At 50.1% G+C, this 20567-nt stretch overlaps 1 protein-coding gene across 8 annotated transcripts in view; it reads right to left on the reverse strand.

Moving 5' to 3' along the window:
- Positions 1 to 15263, reverse strand: part of trim9 (tripartite motif containing 9) — a gene marked incomplete at both ends in the record, with an annotated part of 35077 nt that extends 19814 nt beyond the window's left edge. For 7 of the 8 annotated variants that reach the window (XM_079752772.1, XM_079752773.1, XM_079752771.1 and 4 more), the window contains 2 exons: positions 2252 to 2347; positions 14418 to 15263. In XM_079752772.1, the coding sequence (XP_079608898.1) occupies positions 2252 to 2347; positions 14418 to 15263 (942 nt within the window). The remainder of the gene's footprint in view (positions 1 to 2251; positions 2348 to 14417) is intronic. The other variant, XM_079752774.1, reaches the window with a different exon arrangement.
- Between the last annotated feature and the right edge of the window lie 5304 nt (positions 15264 to 20567).

Here is a 20567-nt window from a genome sequence, read left to right on the forward strand (position 1 = left end):
ATTTCTACGAGGGTTTTGGACAGGTAGAGGCTGCGTAGTATTGTAGGAGGAGCGGAGTAGGAGCAGACACACTGGGAACAGGCTGGGAGGAGATGGTGGAGATGACGGAGGCGACAGAGGTGGAGGCGGGGGTGTTGGATAAAGATAGATGCAGAAGACAGGAAGGGTTTCCTCTCCTGCCTGGGGCTGCAGAGTGGGAACTGTCTCCTGAGGACGCGTCAGTTTGATTCATGAGTAACAACAGGATCCTTCCTGGGTGAGAGACGCACGCAGATCACATCGCCTCACTACGACGAGCTCTGAGTACTGGTGGTTTTATACATCCGCACGTAAAACTCAGATCGCACCTCCTCTCCTCTCCTCCTCTCTTCCTCCTCTCATCATCTCCTCTACTCTCGCCACATCTCCTCCTTTCCTCTCTTCCTTTCCTCTCCTCTCGTCTCCTTTCTATCCCTTTTATTTTCAACTCCCTCACCTTCTCTCATCCCCTCCCCTCTACCATCTTCTCCTCTGCTTTCAACTCCTACCCTCTCCTCTCCTCTCATGTCCACTCCTCTCTCCTCCCTTCTCCTCATCTCCTCTCCTCATCTCCTCCACTCTTAACCCTCATCCTCCCCTCATGTCCCCTCCTCTCTCCTCCCATCTCCTCGTCTCATCTCCTCATCTCCTCCACTCTTAACCCTCCTCCTCCCCTCTCCTTTAATGTCCACTCCTCTCTCCTCCCATCTCCTCATCTCCTCTCCTCCACTCTAAACCCTCCTCCTCCCCTCTCCTTTAATGTCCACTCCTCTCTCCTCCCATCTCCTCATCTCCTCTCCTCATCTCCTCCACTCTTAACCCTCCTCCTACCCTCTCCTTTAATGTCCACTCCTCCCTTCTCCCCTCTCCTCACCCCATCTCCTCCCCCGCATTGGCGTTCTAATACCATGTTTAAGGCTTTCTCCCCCCTGGTGCATTTCCACGGCGATCAATAACACACTCCGGTACAATAACACAAAACTAGAATGTAGAGTCTAAAAACTAACAAGTTAGACGCGCATCTCGGCGATCTGGCACGTCCAGTCGGCTCCAAGATCCATCACGGCTGCCATGACAACTTGTTGCCAGGAACGTGTTGTCATGGAGACGTGGACGGGAGGCTGCAGCGTAACGTGACGGATTCCCATCCATTGGTCACATTAACGGGAACACATTGACACACCCACCCACACACCCACCCATAACACCACCCGCCCACACACACACACACACACACACACGCACACATGCACACACATGCATACATGAAACAGTTTCCCTGACAACTTCGTTGGAGGGAGGGAGCCAATGAAATCGCGGCATTTCTGCATAGCCTACAGCTATGAAGGCTTGATGATGGTGTCCACTCAAGTGTTAAAGGCGATGTCCTGACACGGCCTAAGCTGTCGCCTCCACCCAGTGCAGTCCTATCTGTGCTTGCTGCAGGTCTTCGTTTTAAGCTCTATGCATTCCTACTCTGAAGATGTCCCCCCTCAGGTTGTTTCCTTGGGTCAAAGGTCAACCCTTGCCCCTAACCAGTTCCCTTCCCTCTGAACTGGTTACCTTGACCAGTACAGGGTCTCAGCCTGATGCTATATATACACTGGACCTGTAGCTTTGGGACACTGGGAGAGGCTTAACGGCTAAACAGGGACTTACAGCAAGCACCCACACGTCAGGCGTGTGTGCGTGTGCGTGTGTGCCAATTCGTATTTCCTACCTCTGTGTCAGTCTGTCTATTACTGTCTGTCTATCTGTCTGTCTCCGGGTGAGTCTGTCAGTGTGTCTCTACCTAACCCTTCCTCCTCCTCCTCCACCACCCCCACCCTTCTCGTCCTCCGTCACTCCATCCTCCACCATCCGCCTCACTCCCTCTCCTCCACCCTAAAGGTCCTTTGATCCCCTCCATGGCTCTCTGTCTGTCTGTGTGTCTGTGTGTCTGTGAGTGTACATGTGTTTGTGTGTGTGTTCGTGTTGCTGTTTGTGTGCGTGCCTCTCTGTCCTGTGTCTGTCTCTGTCTGTGTGTTCGTGTCTGTGTGTCTGTGTGTGCATGTGTGTGTGTCTCTGTGTGCGTGTGTGTATGTTTGTGTGTGTGTTTGTTCGTGTTCTTGTGTGTGTGTTTGTTCGTGTTCTTGTGTGTGTGCGTGTTTGTGTGTGTGTGTGTGTGTGTGTGTGTGTGTGTGTGTGTGTGTGTGTGTGTGTGTGTGTGTGTGTGTGTGTGTTGGTTCTCTACCTGGATGTGCTGCACCATGTTCTTCAGCTGGACCAGGAACTCCTTGGCCTCTGAGGCGCGGTCCGACAGGCCCGTCAGCGCCTGGGAGAGCTGGCCCTGAGGAACCGGAGAACAGAGAACAGAGAACAGGGGGTCAGAAACAGGAGAGCAGAGAACAGAGAGCAGGGGGTCAGGAACCGGAGAACAGAGAACAGAGAACAGGGGGTCAGGGACCAGAGAACAGGGGGTCAGGGACCAGAGAACAGGGGGTCAGGGACCGGAGAACAGAGAACAGAGAACAGGGGGTCAGGGACCGGAGAACAGAGAACAGGGGGTCAGGGACCAGAGAACAGGGAGTCAGGGACCAGAGAATAATGAATAAAGCAAAGTCCTATTTTTTCACCCTGAGCGAGTTTCAATATTGAGCAAATTCAACCAAAGTGGTTGAAATATAAAGGAGGGAGAATCTGTGAAAAAGAAAGCGCGTCCAGAAACACCAAAGTTTCGTCAGCTTCAGGAGGAATATATTTGAGTGGGATTCCCCTCTCCATGCTCTGACCCTCCCCTGGCGTTGGGCTACTTTTGAGGGGAGACATTAGCCGACAGCTGCATGAAGCACAGGCCCATGCTTCTCACTAAATTGTGAGTATTTGCACCCTTTTAATATTCATGTTTAAACTTCGAAATAGGACGCACATAAATTATTTACATTCATTATTATCATTTTCTCCCAAAAAACATGTTGTGCAAGTGAAGGGGGTACTCAGCTGGAAAAATATCTTAGAGGGGGTACGGTAGTAGAACAAGGTTGAGAAACGTCGTCTTAGGGACATGGATAAAGTGTACCATTTGAAAAGGAAAAAATCCGTGACACTCTCCCATCGATGCCAGACACCAAATGAATGGCTTCCGTGCGTCCGCCGCGATGTACGCTTGTTTACGGGTCCGCCCAGTCCTCCACTGAGAGGCGGGGCTTGACATCTGATTTCACTTTTTCTCAGTAGTTAAAAACTTTTACAACGCACACTTTGGCCACTTACCAGAGCGGCTGACATGAACAGTACATCCTCTGACTCTATTATTAAATTATCCTACGCTATTTACGCATTCTTTAGCTCACTGTACCCTTCCCCCCCCCAGGGGGGAGCAGGGGGTCACATGACAGGAAATGCCGTTGTTGAAGAGAGTGATGGCTGTGTGGACGCCACAGAAGAAGAAGTGTTTGGAGTGCATGGATGGAGGTTGTGAGAACGCAGGGGAGGGGGTGGAGGGGCGGTCAATGTCATCAGATCCCCCCTGGGAAACCCTGTTTGGTTGAGTGACCCCAGCAGCAACACACTCAGGGGCCTCATTGTCTACCGGGGGGGGACCTCGGGGGTTCCAGGGGCCCAAGATAAAAACACACAAACATGGCTTCCGGAGAGATCTGCATCGCGCGTCGAAGCCCAGAGCCCAGCTGACTTAGTGGGAAGGCCTTGAGATAACAGACCCATGTGCATTTCTGTACGTCTGTACGCCCACCCTCCCCCCCGCAACCTCCGGGCTGTAGGGAGACCGTCGACCTCTGACCCCAGAGTATGGGAAACCGTGGCAGCTGGACCCCCGAAAGTCACGTCCCTCCCCCCCCCCCCACCCCCCACCCTCGGGACGGCGGCCGGGCCGGGAGACAGCTGAGCAAAGACGGAGAGTCAACCTCGTGAATAAACTCTGGGTTCAGCCTTCGTCTTCGTCTGCTCGAGTCTCACGGAGGCTTTACTGTACGGCCGCGCTGCCGGCGCCAGACGGGAGTCAACAGAAGCTTTATTCACACTGAACCGAGTGACGACGGTGACAGACGGGTTTGTCTCTTCTTAATAAATATTGAGATTAAACACAGAGAACGGGATTGATTGGAAATCCGGTGTATTTTCAGATTAAGGAACACCAAATCGACTCGTCGACGTCGACTTTATTGGAAGCCTGACATGTCATTTATTTGAAACACAAATCTTATTTGTTAAACATTTGAATATGTCTGGAAGAAGGTCGAAGGCCTCTGCTTTAGGAACAATGAAGAATACTCTCGGCTTCTGCACTGTTTTTATGCACTGTTTACGCGCTCCTTCATGTTAATGTGTAGTATTAATTTTAGAATATTATTTCCCTGTATATATATTTAGCATTTAGCATTTTGTACTTTTGCACATTTTGCACATGCTGTTTGCTGCTGCTGGAAGTGAATTTTCCAGAGGGAACTATCCTGAGAGATGAATAAAGTTCCTATCTATCTCCCTACCCATCTGTCCATCTACCTACCTAGTATCTGAGCAGAGACGACGGCCCTGACGGAGCAGGACATTAAATCCCGATCTGGGGCCCATCACAAACCCTGCTGCCCGCTGAGCAAACAGCCTCCCACCACCACCCACCCGCTCCACTCGCTCACCGCCGCCGCGTCGCCATGGCGACCGGGGAGGGTTACCATGGCGACGCGGGCCGCGCTCGTCCCGTTGGATCCTCTGAAGTTCTGGGGGATCAATCTCTGGCCCCTTCAGCGGAATCACAGGACGGGAGGATGGGTCGAGGCTTACAGCACCCGTCAGCCCTAGTTGACTAGTCGTCCCTATTCTCTCTCTCTCTCTCTCTCTCTCTCTCTCTCTCTCTCTCTCTCTCTCTCTCTCTCTCTCCCGGTATTCAAAAATCTTTATTGGCATGAGAAACAAAAATGCCAAAAGCGGGTGAACAATAAAGAGGTCTCTCTATCTCCTCAGGAAAAAACCTCTCTCTCTCTCTCTCTCTCCCTACCGCTTCCTCTCTCAACCTCTCTTTCTCTACCTCTCTCTACCGCTTCCTCTCTCAACCTCTATCTCTCTCTCCCTCTCTCAACCTCTCTCTATCTCTCAGGACTAACCTGTCTGTCTCTCTCTCTCCCTCTCCCTCTCTCAACCTCCACCTCTCTCTCTCGTCCCTCCTCGACCGGTTCAGCCTCACTGAATCCTCCTCAAGTCATATTTCTCTCTGTCTCTCCCCTCCTGTGTTTATATGCTGTAGACAAAGCTGGTTGAGTGCCCACTCACTTGCCCTTTTGACAGTCAATCAGTCAATCAGCCATTCAGCCAGAAAGCGAGTTATCCAGCCAGAAAGCCAGCTATCCGTCAGACAGACCGTCACTCAGTCAGTGACGGTCTCAATAAACCAGCTATCCAGTCGGTCAGTCTTTGAGTAAACCAGCTGTCCAGTCAGTCAGTCTTTCAGTAAACCAGCCATCCAGTCAGTGTGTCTTTCAGTAAACCAGCCATCCAGTCAGCGTGTCTTTCAGTAAACCAGCTATCCAGTCAGTCAGCCAAGTCATTGAGTAAACCAGCCAGCCAGCCAGCCAGCCGGTGTGTGGGCCGGGGGCAGCAGAGTCCTTCTGTCAGGTGGACTGAGTGAGGTGATCTCCACACACGCAGGCCGCGGGGCCTATCTGTCCCCCCGCCTTGCTGTAACGTCCCCGCAGGGAACCGTCCTCACAGCCATGTAACCAGGTCAGCGCTCACAGCCTGCCAACCCCTCGGGAGGAGACAGAGCCCCCGCGGGGTCTACGTGGTGGAGGGGTGGAGGCGTGAGCCCGGGTCTGACGGGAAAAGGAGGGAAAAACGGCTTCTCCGAAATAATCATGTATAGCGACAGGATCTCCACGATGGGTGAGGAGGATGATGGATCGCTGGCCCGGTGGGGAAGCTTAGCATAGCATCTAGCTTAGCATAGCCTCTAGCTTCGTGATGCTGGTGACGCTAGCTTCTCCATTCCTTCAACATTAATGTCACGGCGCGGTGTCGATCGTCACGCAACTTAGCTCTGCTGAAGATGGAGAAAGATGGGAGGCGGGAAACTGAGAGAGCAAGAAATACAGAAGAGAAACAGAGAGAGCGAGAGAAAGAGAGCGAGAGAAAGAGAGAGAGAGAAAGAGAGGGAGAGAGAGAAAGAGAGAGAGAGAGAGAGAGAGAGAATTCCATCTTGTGCTCCAGAGTGACCCTCTTCTCATACCAAGGTCATGTCATGACTTCTTTCTATCCTTAGAGAGGCTATAGAGGAACCCATTCTACAGCTTCAGGGGTGTGTGTGTGTTTGTGTGTGTGTGTGTGTGTGTGTGTGTGTGTGTGTGTGTGTGTGTGTGTGTGTGTGTGTGTGCGTGTGTGTGTGTGTGTGTGTGTGCATGCGTGCCAATTAAGGACTATCAAACGACCAGTAGGGAGAGGGTTTGTTAAACATACAAACACGGCCCAGAGAAGGCAGGGGCTGCCTGAATGTTGCTTACAATGCTTTTAAAAAGGAAGGGAAGGTGACATATTCATCCTCAGTGGATCATAAACAGGAAAAGAGAGTATTTCAGAGCACACCCCTGAGACTGTGTCCTCTGCTAGAATAATGGATTCTGAAGTTCCCACGCCCTACTTTAGAAAACCTACCGTAAATATCTGGTATACCACCGGCGTTCCACGCTTTGGGGTTAAAAGAGTTTCTTTTACCAAGACCTAATTAAGAGGTTGTTTTTAAACTATAAACTAGATTTGCAGAGAAACAGTGCAGAATCCACCATGTATGTATTCATGAGAAACGCTTAAAGCGCAAATCCTTTGAACACGTTTCACTGGAGTTGAGGTGAGTGCGCTGCGATGCCTTTACCCCAATCATCTTCTGACACAAGACCTGTTCCCAGAAGAAAAGAGTTGAACATGAAAACAAAAAGAACCCTAACTAGTGTTTACATGCTTATTGATTTCTTCTCCTATGATCATTTGCTCGTGAAGGCCCATTTGCCTCGCGGAGCGATTTAACAATGCCAACACAAAGTTGAAACACTGGTGTTTGTGTGTTTAACACGCGGTACAAAACTTAATAACATCCATGTTCTGAGCTGTGTCTCGTTCAGAAACAACATGCTCTCTCATCTTCAAACACCGCGGCGACTGAAGTGTTTGATGTTCCATCTCCATATGAAACCGCTCTCCGCTAGCACCGAGCTAAGCGGCTAGTCCATAATTCATCAGATGTATCTAGCGCCATCCATAATGCAGGAGAGGTCGTTAGCCAGCCACACGTACAACACTCAAGCCGCCAAAATAACAAGGGCTTTGATGTCGCCATGGTTACAGCGTCCTCACTTGACTGACGCCCGGGAGACGACGTGAAGTGGGCCAGAGGAACTTTTTTCCATTTTCGTCAACACAGAACACAAGTGACTTTGCGAGGTGTAGAGTTGTAGCGCTTCAGCTTAGCTGAAGCGTCGGCGCACTCACACACCTGTGGTATAACACACTGAATCCAAGAGTCTGGCTTGTCGTTTAGATTTCTTTCTAGGTTGCTTTAGACTTTAAAAAGTGTATCCGTCACTTGGATAAGATAGCCACGCACGCACGCATATGCACGCACACACACACACACACACACGCACACACACACACACACACGCACACACACACAGACACAGACAGATGGGCAGGCTGAGGTGATGACGTCCCGTTAAGATGCTCAGCGGTTGAGACGTCAGATTGCAGGTTGCCACGGTGTTGCATCATGTGCCTCAGACGGTGAAAGTGAACCAGAAATTGCAACCGAAGACACCATCACTCTAGCAAACAAAACTCTAACAAAACACAAACAGGAAAACCTATTTGAGATTTTTTAAAATTTCATGCAGAGGAGAACTGCCCGTTCCCGCCATGAGAGACCTGTCTGAAGGCTGGGAGTGTGTTCTAGTTAACACCCTCTGCCTTGCTATGGAGAAGGGCTGGAACACACATCCTGGGAATGCGTCCCTATCCGACCACCGTACTACGGCTATTGGCGGGGGACCCGGAATGGTTGTAGACCCGGTTGGAGGAGGGATTCAACCAAGGCCAGACTGAGCACCACAAAGACACGAGAATCACAAGAGACAATATCATTTTAACATCCTGTCTGTTTTCTCGCTCTATTCTCCGTCCGCATTCACACCGCTAATCTCCATACTCGACTCCTTCGGGGGTGAACATCACGACACATAACGGAGCAGTGGGCAGGCACGACGGTGAGGGTTCAGACCCCAGGCTCCCTGCTGTGAAAACATGCTCTCTCCAGATCTGACTACTGAACAACTGCTGAACCACTACTAACCAACTTCTGACTAATGAACCACTAATGAACCACTAATTGAACCACTACACACACAATCTGGAAATAACATTCAAATGAGACAGATGTTTTCTCTCTCTCTCTCTCTGGGGAGATGCCTCTTCTCTTGCTCTGTCCTCATTAGGGTGATGTCTTGTGAGGGCGTGGTGATGAGTGTTTCTAAGGTGACTTCCGGGGGCGGTGTACTGGGAATCTTCCCCGTACGAGATAGAGCGACCAATCACAGCCGTTTATCTAACATGAGGCGGGATAAACACGACGACTGTGCAGAGGAGCGCCGTAGAGGTCTCAACATCAACAAAGATGGCTGCCACTGATGTAGATTGATTTAGACTGATGTTCCGTTGCTGTGAAGGGTTGTCGGCCTGTCCTATTGCGTCCAGAGGACCGTTGGTGACGCCCTTTTGGAAAGCTAAAACGAACAGAGAGTTCCAGACTAATTGCAGTTTGCAATTCGTCTGGCGATGCCAGGCTAATGACTCCTGGGGAGGCTGAGTCTTCACACCGAGGGGTGAGTGTGTGTCAGCCTTCTGAGGAAATGAGAGGAGAAGTGTTAGTACGGGGACATGAGAGAAGGAGCGAGTGTACGGGGACATGAGAGAAGGAGTGTTTGCATGGGGACATGAGAGGAAAAGTGTTAGTTTGGGGACATTAGAGAAGGAGTGTTTGCATGGGGACATCAGATCGCTAGGGTGGGCAGAAGCCTTCTACATGCGACGGATCTCCGCCAAATAACCAAGTTTAACAAAGTTATCAAACTAAAGTTGAAGCTGTCATCCGGGCTACATATCTGCACTGGGTTCTCCCAGAGACACGGCCCAGATTACTGGGTAGAGGCGAGGCATTAGCTGAAGATCTCTCCTCGGCTCTCAGAGAGCTGTCGTCCCCAGATCATCGGGTACAGGCGAGCCATTAGCTCATTTTCTGCTGAAGCTGTCAACTGATTTCTGGTTCTGCTCTTTGTTCCCAGCCGCGTCCCGACAGATTAATCCGCTTTTGATTGAAACTTTAGCTAAACACACTGAGAGGCCGTGACCCAGATCACATTAGGAGCTCTGTTAGACAAGAGTGGGTATCACTCAGTATGGAGTCCACAGCATCACAACCACCACTGACACCACCACTAACACCACCACTAACACCACCACCACCACCACCACTAACACCACCACCACCACCACTAACACCACCACTAACACCACCACTAACACCACCACCAACACCACCACCACCACCACTAACACCACTAACACCACCACCACTAACACCACCACCACCACCACCAGTAACACCACCACCACCACCACTGACACCACCACTAACACCACCACTAACACCACCACTAACACCACCACCACCACCACCAATAACACCATCACAACCACCACCACCACTAACACCACCACCACCACCACTAACACCATCACCACCACCACCACCACCACTAACACCACCACTAACAGCCCCACAACCACTAACACCATCACCACCAGCACCACTAACACCATCACAACCAGCACCACTAACACCATCACAACCACCACTAACACCATCACAACCAGCACCACGAACACCATTACAACCACCACCACCACTAACACCATCACAACCACCACCACTGACAGCATCACAACCACCACTAATACCATTACAACCACAACCACCACCACTGACACCATCACAACCACCACCACTAACAGCATTACAACCACCACTAATACCATTACAACCACCACCACCACCACTGACACCATCACAGCCACCACCACCACTAAAACTAACACTTACACCATCACAACCAACCACCACCGCCACCGACATCATCACCACCACAACAAACATCCCCACCGCCCCTGACACCATCGCCACCCCCAGCTCTCGCCCCTCCACTTTCCAGTCTCACAGACACGTCGCCAGCCGCTGCGGAACCAACCCTCCGTGGAGACGCCGGGCGTGGCTAATCTCCGGACACCCATCGACGGGTGAGGGACGAGGCGCCGTGGATCAACGCACGAGACGGGGAGCGGTGAGTGAGGGGAGGGCCGTGGTCATGATGGGCGACCGGAACCAACCGGAACGGACCGAAGTGATGAGTCGGTTTGCACACATGTATACACACACACGCACACAAATACACACGTATTTATTATACACAAGCACACACACACACACGGTTTTATTACACACACACACAAATACAGACGCATTTATCACACACAAACGCACACACACACACACACACAAATAAAAACGTATTACACACACACACAAATACACACATATTTATTACACACACACACACATATACACACGCAATTATTACATACACAAACACACACACACACAAATACACACATATTTATTATACACACACACGCAAATACACACGTATTTATACACACACAGGGTCATATATCCAAGGCATGTTGAGGCTGAATGAGACTCAATGATGTGCGTTACGTTGATGACCAGAGCAACATTACCACTATGGGACGTATTAGGAGGAATAGCAGTTGTTGCACTAAAATTATAAACTAAGAGAGAGAGCGACGCAGAGCCAGCCACTGAACATCCACCCAGTGTGATTCTGTGCAGATGAATCTCAGGGGATCTTAAAGAAAGACAACGAGGAGGATGTAAAGATTATGTCTTCCCTCAAGTTCTGCAGAGATGCATCAACCCCCCCTACCCTCCCCCCCTTCTGAATACTGCATGTAAACAAAATAACTGTCCAAGGCAAGCCAGCTACCATATTGCCAAGATCCATCCTGACTCTAGATGACTCACACGAAGAGTCTCACTGCATTTCACCCAAGGCAGGGAGATAGAGGGCCATTTTTTTGCGTTAGTCCCTGCATGCATGAGTTTGCGTGCGTGCGTGTGTGCAAACGTGTGTATATGTATATGCATGTCACTGTGTGTTAAGTCATGCATGTGCATGTCCATCTGTGTGTGTATATTTATCCTCCTGCCCGGGCCCTTGAGAGAACAGGTGTGTGTGTAGTGGGGCCAGGGGGGGACGGTTCTAACATATGGAGGAGGCTACAAGGTACCGAGAGGCTCCAACATATGGAGGAGGCTACAAGGTACCGAGAGGCTCCAACATATGGAGGAGGCTACAAGGTACCGAGAGGCTCCAACATATGGAGGAGGCTACAAGGTACCGAGAGGCTCCAACATATGGAGGAGGCTACAAGGTACCGAGAGGCTCCAACATATGAAGGAGGCTCCATTGTCCTTCCATTCCATTGTCTAGCAGCTGATGGACTCAGTGAGTGTTGGCTATTTATAGACCTGGCGACGGTTCACCCCTTTGCTTATTCAGTGTCTTATTGACGACAACAACTTGCCTTTAATTACGACAAGCATAGACAAGCCACTCTTTATTTATTCACTTGTGATGGATGTCATGTTGGGCGCATCCATATCAGCCCGTCTTCAGGTGAATACACAAACGCACGCCTTGATTAAACGCTATGTATGGGACAATTGTAGGGATTTTTACGTGCAGGAATCACTTTCAATTGCCAATATGTGGACAAGTAATGAAAAGGACTTTCTGATACTGAAACATATAACCTTCAAACATTTGAGGTTGAGGAAACCTGAAGCTCAGGCATTCCCTTTGCCTCGTGTAGCTTGGCTAAACCGAAGGCAAAAGATCAAAACGTACAAACAAGCTAACTTCTCTGTTTGAATAAAGGTTGATGCTAACATACGCCAGCTTGCCCACAGGAATCGTCCGTATTATCCTCCGGTTTAGCGGGCTAAGCTGCTGGCGCCAACACCGGTGGAAGGAGAGAGAACCTGAGGGCTGAGACCTGGGAGGGCGAACTCAGGAAGGAGTGCCACCAAAGTGTTTTTTTTTTTTTGGGGGGGGGGGGGGATTTGTCAATGTTACAGACTAGAGATCAGTAAGATTTGTAATTATTTTTCTTTTACAATTCAATAGATAAATAAAGATGTTATAATATCAATTATTGCATCAATTCATCTCAACACATAGGCCTGGCCTTTAGGAAAGAGCAGTTTATATGTTGACTGCTTTCAATGTTGCACTGGTCTTACTTTAGAATGATTTATTGCTTGTTTGGTGAATAAGACAGAACACAAGCAACTTTAAATAGAAAAAAATCGCATACTTAAATCGCAATCGCAATTTTGGTCAAAATAATAATCACGATTTCCCCAAATCGTTCAGCCCTAACGACCTGCCCCCCCCTCTCCATCGGTAAGAGCTGAGTGACCACTGCCTTACTACACCCCCCTCACCACAGCCCAACCGACGGGAGGCTGCCCGCCACAAGGGGACATGTGTCAGCGTGTTCCCCAAGACAGAGCACCGCTCAGGGACCCACGGTGCATGGCGGGGAACGGCGCCCCCGGTGGAGACAGGCAGCGAGGCGGAATGCCGGAGGAATGTCTGAAGGACCGGGCCAGGCCACCACCTCGCCCACAGCCCCCGCCATCTGTTCGGTTGCCGTGGGCGTCGGCGCCCCGTGACCGGTCGGGATGGAATTCTCCCCGGGAGGAGACAGGTGCCATGACAACGGGAATGCAGGCCGCTTGGTAGGACGAGGTCGCCAGCATGCCCATGGACACGGGGGGGGGGTTCCAGAAATATGTTGCTTTAAACCCCCCTTCCAACACACACACACACACACACCACGCCCAACATACACAAACATGCCCGCACACATTCTTATGTGACACAATACTGTACACATACTGTACACACACACCCACACCTCATTTTGCTTCATCTTTTTTTCAATAAAGACCTGTCCCAAAAAGCGATCCTCTTCTCCAGGAAGGGCAGAGCTTCCAGGAGAGGCGCTGAGTCTTCTCATCTTCGATCAACGCTCGTGAGGTGAGCGAGACACACCTCAATGGCTGCCCGGGTCACAGCGGTACGTGTGTGTGTGTGTGTGTGTGTGTGTGTGTGTGTGTGTGAGAGATAAAATACATTGTTTGTTCACGAGTGAGTGTATGTTTAAGAGAAAGTGTGATGAGAAGTGACAGAGTGAGAGAGAGAGTGAGAATCAGCAAGAGAGACAGAGAGGGGAAGAGAGAGATAGAGAGTGCATTAAGATCATAGCATAAATTGTTTGTGTGAGTGTGTATTTATTGTGTGTGTATGTGTGTGTGCAAGGTAAAGTGAGTGTCTGCAGTCTCTGTAGCTACTGTGTGACTACAGGCTTGTGTTGGACTGAGTTTCATGAAACTCCTCTATACCAACCTTGTCTATATGTCGGTCAATCAATCATATTCCCATCCATCTATCGATTATCCAGCCTTTTGGTAAGGGAGGTTAACACACACACACACACACACACACACACACACACACACACACACACAAACACACTGACACACAAACACACATATGTTGAATGATGAATTACTTGGCAGGGAATCAAGGACTATCCCTCATGTTGCAGACAAATAGCTGACATTCATAAATAACTTGAGTTCTCTAATATCTCTCTACCCCTCCCTGGTGGAGGGGCTATTAAAACCGACTGGACAAATGGTCCCATGTGTTGAATTCAGCTTTGACGACGCATACATTCCTCACAACACACACCGTGTGCTCTAAATGAATCCATACGACGATACAGATACAGATGAGATATAGAGTATGTATCGGGGCGGCTGTCCTGTCATCCACCGCCGTGTTGTGTTTGTGTTCAGGGAAGCGAGCCGTGAACAGAATATCAACAAGTCACGTCCCACCCGACCTGTGTATACGCAGAGCTCTGACTGCGCACCACAGAGAACCTCCTCCGGGGAGAACCATCAAGTCTGCAACCAAGTTCACCATATCCCCTGACTGGGCATATCAGGGGATTTTCGCATTGTGTATCTGGACCAATACATGACTTACTTACACGAGTGGGGATTGGAACCAGAGCGGAGATTGAATAGACTATTAGACTGTATTGGAGACATAAACTGGCAGAGACACCTGCACCGTGTCCCGCCTCACCAATGGGGGGGGGGGGGGGGGGGTCCCCCCAACGGAGGAACATGTTTACGCACGGACACCTACCTTATGCAGCTTCCACATGGCGCCAAGGGCTTTGACCTCGTGCGTGCCGTGCTTGCCCTCCTCCAGACACTGGTAGCACACGGGCATCTTGCACTGCACGCAGTACATGCTCATGTTCTCCAGCTCGTGCTCCGTGCACGTGGATGTCTTGCGGGGGCTCGCGCGGCGGCTGATGCAGCCCTGCGCGGGGGGGACCAGCCGGTGCTTGGCCAGGGGCCCGCGCGGGGGGTGGCACCGCAGGCGGCACGCGTCGCAGTAGAAGACGTCGCACTGCTCGCACATCACAGTGGCCTCCTTGGGGCTCTTCTCGCACAGCTGACACTTGAGCGCCGCGGCTCTGCCCTGCTGGTAGCGGTCCACCACCCCCTCCAGGACGCGGTTCCTCGCGAAGCCGCGGAGCCCCCGCTCGTCCAGGACGAGGCTGCGGTGGCACTGCGGGCAGGTGAGGCAGGAGTTGCGGGGGATGGGAGGCTGGGAGCCGGGCTGCAGCTGCAGCAGGTGGTGCTGCTGGGGGGCCGGGGGCTGGGGCACCGTCGGAGGGAAAACGCGCACCCCGTTGGGGGACTTCTGGCACGGGGTGGTGGGCGCGCTGACGAAGCCCCCGTAGGAGCCGTATCCGCTGTCCGCCTCGCTGTACAGGCTCATCTTGTCCAGGTCCAGGTAGTCATAGTCGGACACGCCGGAGCCGGACGCTCGGCTGCTCTGGGGGGATTCCGCGTCGGGGGTCTGAACGAGGATATTCCGCGCGCATGCCAGGCAAAGGTTGTGGGTGCATGGCAGTATGATGGGCTCCCGGAAGAAGGATCCACACACGGGACACTTCAACTCTTCCTCCATTTCGTCCATGGCTGTGTCTCGGTCGCCGAGGTAGTCCGTGAGTCAGCGGGAGAAGTGCGGTGGGAGTCGCAGCGGCTCAGAGTGTCAACAGGACTCCTCTCTGGTCTCCGGGCAACTGCGAGCGCAAACGCGGGGGAGGGAGGCAAAGTGATAGGACATGGAGTCCGCCAATGGGGATGCGGTATTGCTCGGGCAGAAACCGATTGGCTGATGATCTGTCTGTCACGAGAGATCTGTAAATAAGCTCTTCCTGATTGGTCAAGGAGACGCCCACATTCTGAGCCCCATCGGATACATTTTAATGAGTTAGAAAGTAAAGAGTACTTCATTAGTTCCGTATCAGTTCGTATCGTGACACTAATTGGAGTGATGTGGTTGCCTTAGTAGACCTAATGTCTTAGCATTATCATCTTAATAAAATGAATTCACAAAACATAGACCAGGCGACAACAGAAGCTCATTGTGCTACTTTCTCCTATTACATCCGAAGTTACTGTTAAAGATGGAAAATAGAAGGCTGAAGTACAAGATGAACAATTATAAAGTGAACTTAGTCGACAGGCCCAACAGCTGAGTCAACCGCCATTGGGTGAAACTAAATCTCCCTACAGACGGAAGATTAAAAACAAGAAATCCTTTGAGAATGGAGCAGACTGGGTCTCTGAGATGGAGCTGACTGCGCACCAACCACAACGACATACCGCCCTGTGGACACAAGCACCCTGAACAGTCTTACCAGGGAACACACACACGTCTGGGGTTGCAGGGCGTTCTGATCGACCCCCCCCCCCCCCCCCCCCCCCCCCCCAATTCAACATCAGACTGCCGTGGAGGGTCCTGTCCTGATTACATTAGCATAACCTGTATAGAAGTTCTAAAATGAGAGGAAAGGGAGAGAGAGAGGATAGACAGAGAATGGAGAGAGAGGGAGAGGGGGGAGAAAGACGGGGGGGGGGGGGAGAGGATAGACAGGGGATGGAGAGAGAGGGAGAGGGGGGAGAAAGACAGGGGGGGAGAGAGGATAGACAGAGAATGGAGAGAGAGGGAGAGGGGGGAGAGAGAGGAGAGAGAGAGGGGGGGGGCTGGAGACAGAGAGAGGGGGAGAGGGAGAGAGAGGATTCTCTAAATGAAAAAAACTCATAGTTTAAGAGAGAGATTCAGAATAAATGAGGAATTTAGATCATAAAATGACTGGCTGGTTGACCCAAATGGGGAACAGTTCTAGAGTAGGACAGGACAGGATAAGATCGAACAACAACAGACTCTAATAGAACTCTATCCGTCACAGCCCTGCCACCATATCCACACACACTCCTCACCCCTCAATACCTACCCGTCTCTCTCTCGATCGATCTGTCTGTCTGTCAATCTCTGTCAGTCTCTCTGTCTCTATCGATTGATCTATCTCCATATCTGTTAGAAAGAGCGTTGCCTCACTCCTCCTCGTGGTGACATTAACCCAGACCCAGAGTCCAATCAGTCTGACCCGGGCCAGGTGAGGCTGCTTCAACCAGCCATCACCCACACACGCTCCACGGTCTGTCTGTCCATCCATCTATCTCCTTCTTGATCTGTCTGTCTGTCTGTCTGGCTTAATATCTATCTTTGCATCCGTCCATCTCCTTCTTGACCTGTCTGTCTGTCTAAATATCTTTCTGTCCATCTGTCTATCTCCTTCTTGATCCGTCTGTCGGTCTGTCTAAATCGATACCGACCTACGTACAGACCTGCCCAGTGATGGACTGTCTTTCCCCATCTGGGTGGTGAAATCCTGGGCCTACTGTGTGTCGATTCCCCACCCCACTCCGCCCTTCCCTGCACCCTTTCCTTACATCAAAACTTTAAAAGCCATAACTTTAAATCTCCATACGTCATCACTGGAGCAGGACGGGCACCTTCTCTGTCAGGCCCCCCCCCTCCTGTGACCTCAGAAACAGCCCTGATCTTCTCATGCTAATGCATGCCGGGCCATCTGCACCCTTGGCTTTGACCTAAAAGGGGCGTCACATATTTTTTTTGCCATTATGCAAAATGTGTCATTTGAATGTGGAGGGAAGTGAGGGCGTACGGTATCGTGATGCTGGGTGTGTGTCGTCAGCACAGCCTTCCCTCGCCCTGGGTTGGGTTCAGGGTTGTGGCAGCGAGGACAAGCTGGGGATGTTTTTTCATCCTGAGTCGCGTGTTCTGTTCTGTCTCGTTTCTTTAAAGGTTAGGTTTTCAAGGCAAAAGGAAAAAGATGTAACCCAAGATTCACAGAGATGCTTTAACACTATATATAGTATGTATATCTATAAATACGATATCTGAGATGAGAATCCCAACCAATATCCTCTCATTGTTGTACATAGATAAGGCTTAATTAAATCATCCACATTTTTTCTAAAGGGGGAGTGGGGAGTATTTAGTGGGACGACCTTGGCAGAAATGGGATACAATATTCATAAGTACGTTTTAATTAGTGTACAGTATAATGCCATCAAAATATTCAGTATGTATATCCATCCCTAGATCTCATTACATCCTACACACTGCTCCTTTAAGATCAGTTTTAATTGCCCTTTATCATTATAACCAAAACCAACATTTTACTGCTGAAATGGCCATTTTTACAAACCCTTCTTCCAAAAGAGGGGGTTTGACGTCCAGTTCCACTGCCAAGCTAATGATATATTGTATTGATCCTTGTCACCCTGCCCCTCCGCCTTCTCTCTCCTCTTCCCTCATCGCATCTGTGTGTCTCATCCCCCTCCGGCGGTGTGGATGTTCTGCTGATGAAGACACCGTTCAGATACCGCTGCATCGTTTATTTGTTTAGGTTTTATTAGAATATGGACGGATACAAAAACATAGATAAGTGTGAAACAGTCGTCTGATGTATGCATCATAGTGTTTTTAGCCAGAGCTAATTCACGACACTTGCCCCCAGTATGGCTTTTGGTTAAAAATAATAATACAGATTAACATTGTTAAAAATGGGAAAATGAAAATGGAAGTGGGATAAATGGAAGAGAAAATAAGACATACAGATAGAGCTAGTCTATAGAGCTAGAGATAGTTTGTTTGGGTTTGGCTAGCGCGCGGCTCCGCTAGGCGCCCAGAGCAGGACCATCATCATCATCACCACACAATAAAAGAGCCCTTCCTCATCAGGTGCTCGTTTCACATGAGCGGTGGAAGCCATTTGCTCATTCCATTCGTTTTTATTGCTGTACTTTGCACTGCGTGATTTTTTTCCTTATTTTCTTAAGAATTAGAATTAGATTCCCGCTCAGGGAATTCTGGCCGGGACCCAGAGGAATAACGCTGAGATGATAAGATGTGCTTTAAGCCCCTGGTTCGGAAGGCTCTCCTCTCGTTGTGTGTGGATGTTTGAGAGTGACAGTAGTGATGTCATCGGGAGCGAGAAATTTCAGTTCAAGCAATGGCGTTTTCTTTCCCCCTGTGTATCTAGGGTCAAGGTCAGGGTGAAGTCACTGCTAATGGAGGGAAACAGCCGGGAAGTAGTGTGTGTGTGTGTGTGTGTGTGTGTGTGCGTGCGTGCGTGCGTGCGTGCGTGTGTGTGTGTGTGTGTGTGTGTGTGTGTGTGTGTGTGTGTGTGTGTGTGTGTGTGTCTATGCATGTGACTGCATCAAGCACGTCTGTGTAGTGTACTGTACCTCTGTGTGGATGCATCATCGTGTGTGCACATTTGTCCGTCTGTGTATGCATCAATCATGTACATTTATGTGTGTATGTTTGTGTGTATGTTGGGAATGTGTGGGCGTGTAGCTATGTGTGGGTGTGTTTCTGTTGTGTATTTTTATACACTGGCACTGGTATGCACAAGCATGTGTATGTTTGTGAGCAGACACATTTATACATGCATGACTGTGTGAGAGGCTGTGTGTGTGCGCATGTGTGCTTGTGTGTGTGTATGTGCGTGTGTATGTGTCCGGTGTGTGTGTGTGTGCATATTTGTGTGTGCGTGTGTGTGTGCGCATGTGCGCATGTGTTTGCATGTAAGTGTGTGTGTGTCTTTGTGTGCATGTGCGTACGTGTGTGTGTGTGTGTATAATGGCTGGTTATTGGGTTATCCACGTGTGCGTGAACAGCGGAGGAGTGCCACCCCCTCTTCCGCTGTGTGAAGTAACCTAGGTTCTGTAGAGAAAATTGTATTTCAATTAAAAGCTAAACAATGTTTCATGCTAAGTGGGTCTTCTCTGCTAAAGCTAGCGCTGCTGTTGCATCATGGGAGTCGCACGTCTTTCTGACACACAGCCACCTAAGGAGTTTACACTCACAACCAAAGTGGTTTGACATTTCCAAGAACTGAAAATGTGGTTCATTGATGAGAGTGTATTTTTTCATGATTGGTGTTAGTGAGTTGCTGTGCGTCAGCACTTTGTGATGTCAGAAGTTTGACATATGGCGGTGGAATATGCAAACCGTTTCCAGGTTTAGGGTGGAGGTCGAGGCACCACCAGAAATGTCCTGTATCTCTCAGGATGTGCAGGTGATCCGTTTGCACCTGTGACACTTGGCTTGTTTTACAGATTATTTTGGGGGAACAATATACATGAAAGTGCTTATTCTTCAGTATATCATGTTTTGTACGATGCAAAATGCTTAAAAATATCGTTGCAGGGGATCTTTAATTACCCTATTCGTTCGGTTTAATTGTGCGGTCTGGATTCGACCGCATATTCAATCAATTGACACGCTGTGTGTGTGTGTGTCCCAGCGATCGCTCTTGGAGATAATCCAAGTGAAATGCAATTATCGGCAACAAGGGCCGTCCTCTGAAGAGCGTGTCATCGCTGCTGACCCTCGTTGGCGTGGCCTGTCAGGGTTCATACCGGCTCAACACTAACACAGACGAGCTGGAGAGAAAACATGCACAGCGTGGCTTATGGTGAGGCCGTGATGAATGAATATCACAGGAATAACGCATCACGTGACCAAGACACACGTTGCTCAAAGACCTGGCACGGAGCAACACCAGACGAGACGATACAAGACACAGCACCAAACACAACGCCGTCAACTGAAGCACTTTTCATCCTCTTTGCTCACATAAAGTGACAAAATGATCATTGTGATGAGCAACGTGAGCGAGTAGGTAGTGGCGTGAAAGAGGAGGCGGAAAACACAAACACAATCGAACAATTACTTCCCGTCTCCGTTTGACGACGTCACTATGGAATGTGGCAACTGCCCGCAGCATTCCACGCCATCAACCCAGTGTGTTGTCCAAAAGACAACACATTAGCCAACGATTTTCCCGAACATCCGATGGAAGTGAAACCGACTCTACAAGTGTGCCAACAGTGTGGG

Source organism: Pollachius pollachius, assembly GCF_949987615.1.
Source record: "Pollachius pollachius genome assembly, chromosome: 15".
In the NCBI taxonomy this organism is placed as follows: domain Eukaryota; kingdom Metazoa; phylum Chordata; class Actinopteri; order Gadiformes; family Gadidae; genus Pollachius; species Pollachius pollachius.